General features: G+C 39.7%; 1 protein-coding gene across 1 annotated transcript in view; it reads left to right on the forward strand.

Annotated features, from left to right (window-relative positions):
• The window catches only part of Itsn2 (intersectin 2), a 119,908-nt gene that overhangs the window by 72,459 nt on the left and 45,240 nt on the right, over positions 1-2,209 (forward strand). Inside the window, exon 24 of the mRNA XM_029484793.1 lies at positions 1,186-1,369. Coding sequence (XP_029340653.1) covers positions 1,186-1,369 — 184 coding nt within the window. The remainder of the gene's footprint in view (positions 1-1,185; positions 1,370-2,209) is intronic.

A 2,209-nucleotide genomic window follows, 5' to 3' on the forward strand; every position in this document is an offset into this window, starting at 1 on the left:
ACACACACACACACACACACACACACACACACACACACACACACAAAATAAAGATAATCAGGTGTGATGGTACACGCCTTTAATCCCAGCACTGACAAAAGACAGAGGAAGGCTTCTCATGGAAAAGATAATGAGTCAAGACAAGAGAGGAAATGAGGTCACCAGAGAGGCTGTTGCCTGCCATCCCTGCGTTGTGGGCCAGGTGTGAGGAGATGAGTAGGAAGCAGGAAGGCAAGTTCGGGCAGACTTACTTCCTGCCCTTTGCTAGGACCCTGTAGTTAGGTTTACTTGTAGGAAGTCAGCTAGGCAGAGGGACTTTGGGAATGTGGATAAATGGGCTTCAGAGTATGTTTCTGATCATCTCTACTTATGATAAAAGATCAAATTCTATGTTGACAAATATACATAAAAATAGGGGAAAAACAAAGCAAAAAGGCTTCAAAAACCCAGTTTCTCTCTCTTCAAAGTAGCAGTAGCCACAGGAATGAGAATCAAAGAGAATCTAAACCTGGAGCACTATCACATGAGGCCATTCAGTAACAAAGACTCATTTGTCATCTGCTTGGAGCCAAGCACACTACTCTAAGAACTAGAGCCTTGTGCCAGAACTGTGTGCAAAACAAAGAACAAAGAATTTAGCACATAGGGGTGTCTTTTACATCAAAGGTCTAAAAGATTGTTTTGAGTCCATTATCATTCCTATTAAGTGTCATTCTATTATTTTTAGAGATACTATATGTCTGTAGTTTAGGATAATTTTTTGTTACAAAAAAAAAAAAAATGGTTGATAGAACTGGCACGAGTGTAATCTCAGCATGGAAAAGCAGTGAGGTCTCCGCCAGCCAAAGCTAGCGGCATAGTACAACTCTTATTTATCCCAAACAGAAGTAAAAGGTTGGCTGTGGCTACTCCTGTTGCCACAGAGCCCTCTGTCCCTGCAGCATGAGCAATCATCTTTCCTTCCTTTCACAAAATAAGAGCAGTTAAAAAATGTCAAGGCCTTGGTAAAATTTGTTAGCCTTCACCTAGACAGTTGTTAACTAATGGCTTCTATTCCATTTTCTACCTGAAGACCATGTTTGAAGTTCTGTAAGTTACAAGGTCTTTTCTAGTAAACATCTAAGTCTTAGAAATTAACCATTTTCTTCTTTAATCTGTAGCTTTTAAAGTCTAAACCATTTGCTTTTCCTTGTTCCCTACAGAGTACATTGCACTTTATTCCTACTCAAGTGTAGAGCCCGGGGATTTGACTTTCACTGAAGGTGAAGAAATACTAGTGACCCAGAAAGATGGAGAGTGGTGGACAGGAAGTATTGGAGAGAGAACTGGAATCTTCCCATCCAACTATGTCAAACCAAAAGATCAAGAGGTAATGTTCTTTGCATTAAAACAAAAGCATTCTGTTGTTCCCAATCAAGATACATGCTAGTACAGAAATCTGTGGTTTGGGTGTTGCTGCCCTCATTAGAAGGAAACTGTTCATAGACCCGCTGATCACAGAGGTTTATTTAGGGCCCCAGTAAGATGACAAGGGGCACAGGATTTCATAGACTGGGTACAGCAGAAGCCATAGATAGGACTGAGTGTGAATCTTAACATTGGCAATAAATCCTGTCAGCTGTTTCCCTTGAAGTGCCAAGCATACTTAATTCATTTTTGAGAAAATGTTTACTAAACCCAAGTTTAAATATTTGTCTGTTCTTTAAAGTAAAACTATTCTATAAAGGCATTTAATCATGGAAATACTTTTCCTTAAGACAACTGCCTATGGTATAGAATAGAAATGTTACAGCACACTTCTGTGTAGACAACACGGGATTAAGAAGAACAGTACAATCAGCTGAATGTAGTGGTGCAGGGCTGGAATCCAAGCACTTAGGAGACAGAGGCAGAAAGATCACAAGTTCAGGGTCTTCCTCTGCTACAGCAAGATCAAGGCTAGCCTGGGCTTCCAGACAAATAATATAAAATACCTTGGTGTGACTCTAAACTAAGGATGTGAAACATCTGTATGATAAGAACTTCAAGTCTCTGAAGAAAGAAATTGAAGAAGATCTCAGAAGATGGAAAGATCTCCCATGCTCATGGATTGGCAGGATTAATAGAGTCAAAATGGCTATCCTGCCAAAAGCAATCTACAGATTCAATGCAATCCTCATCAAAATTCCAACTCAATTCTTCACTGAGTTAGAAAGGAAGTTTGCAAATT

This window comes from Mus caroli, chromosome 12 (assembly GCF_900094665.2).
Source record: "Mus caroli chromosome 12, CAROLI_EIJ_v1.1, whole genome shotgun sequence".
NCBI lineage: Eukaryota > Metazoa > Chordata > Mammalia > Rodentia > Muridae > Mus > Mus caroli.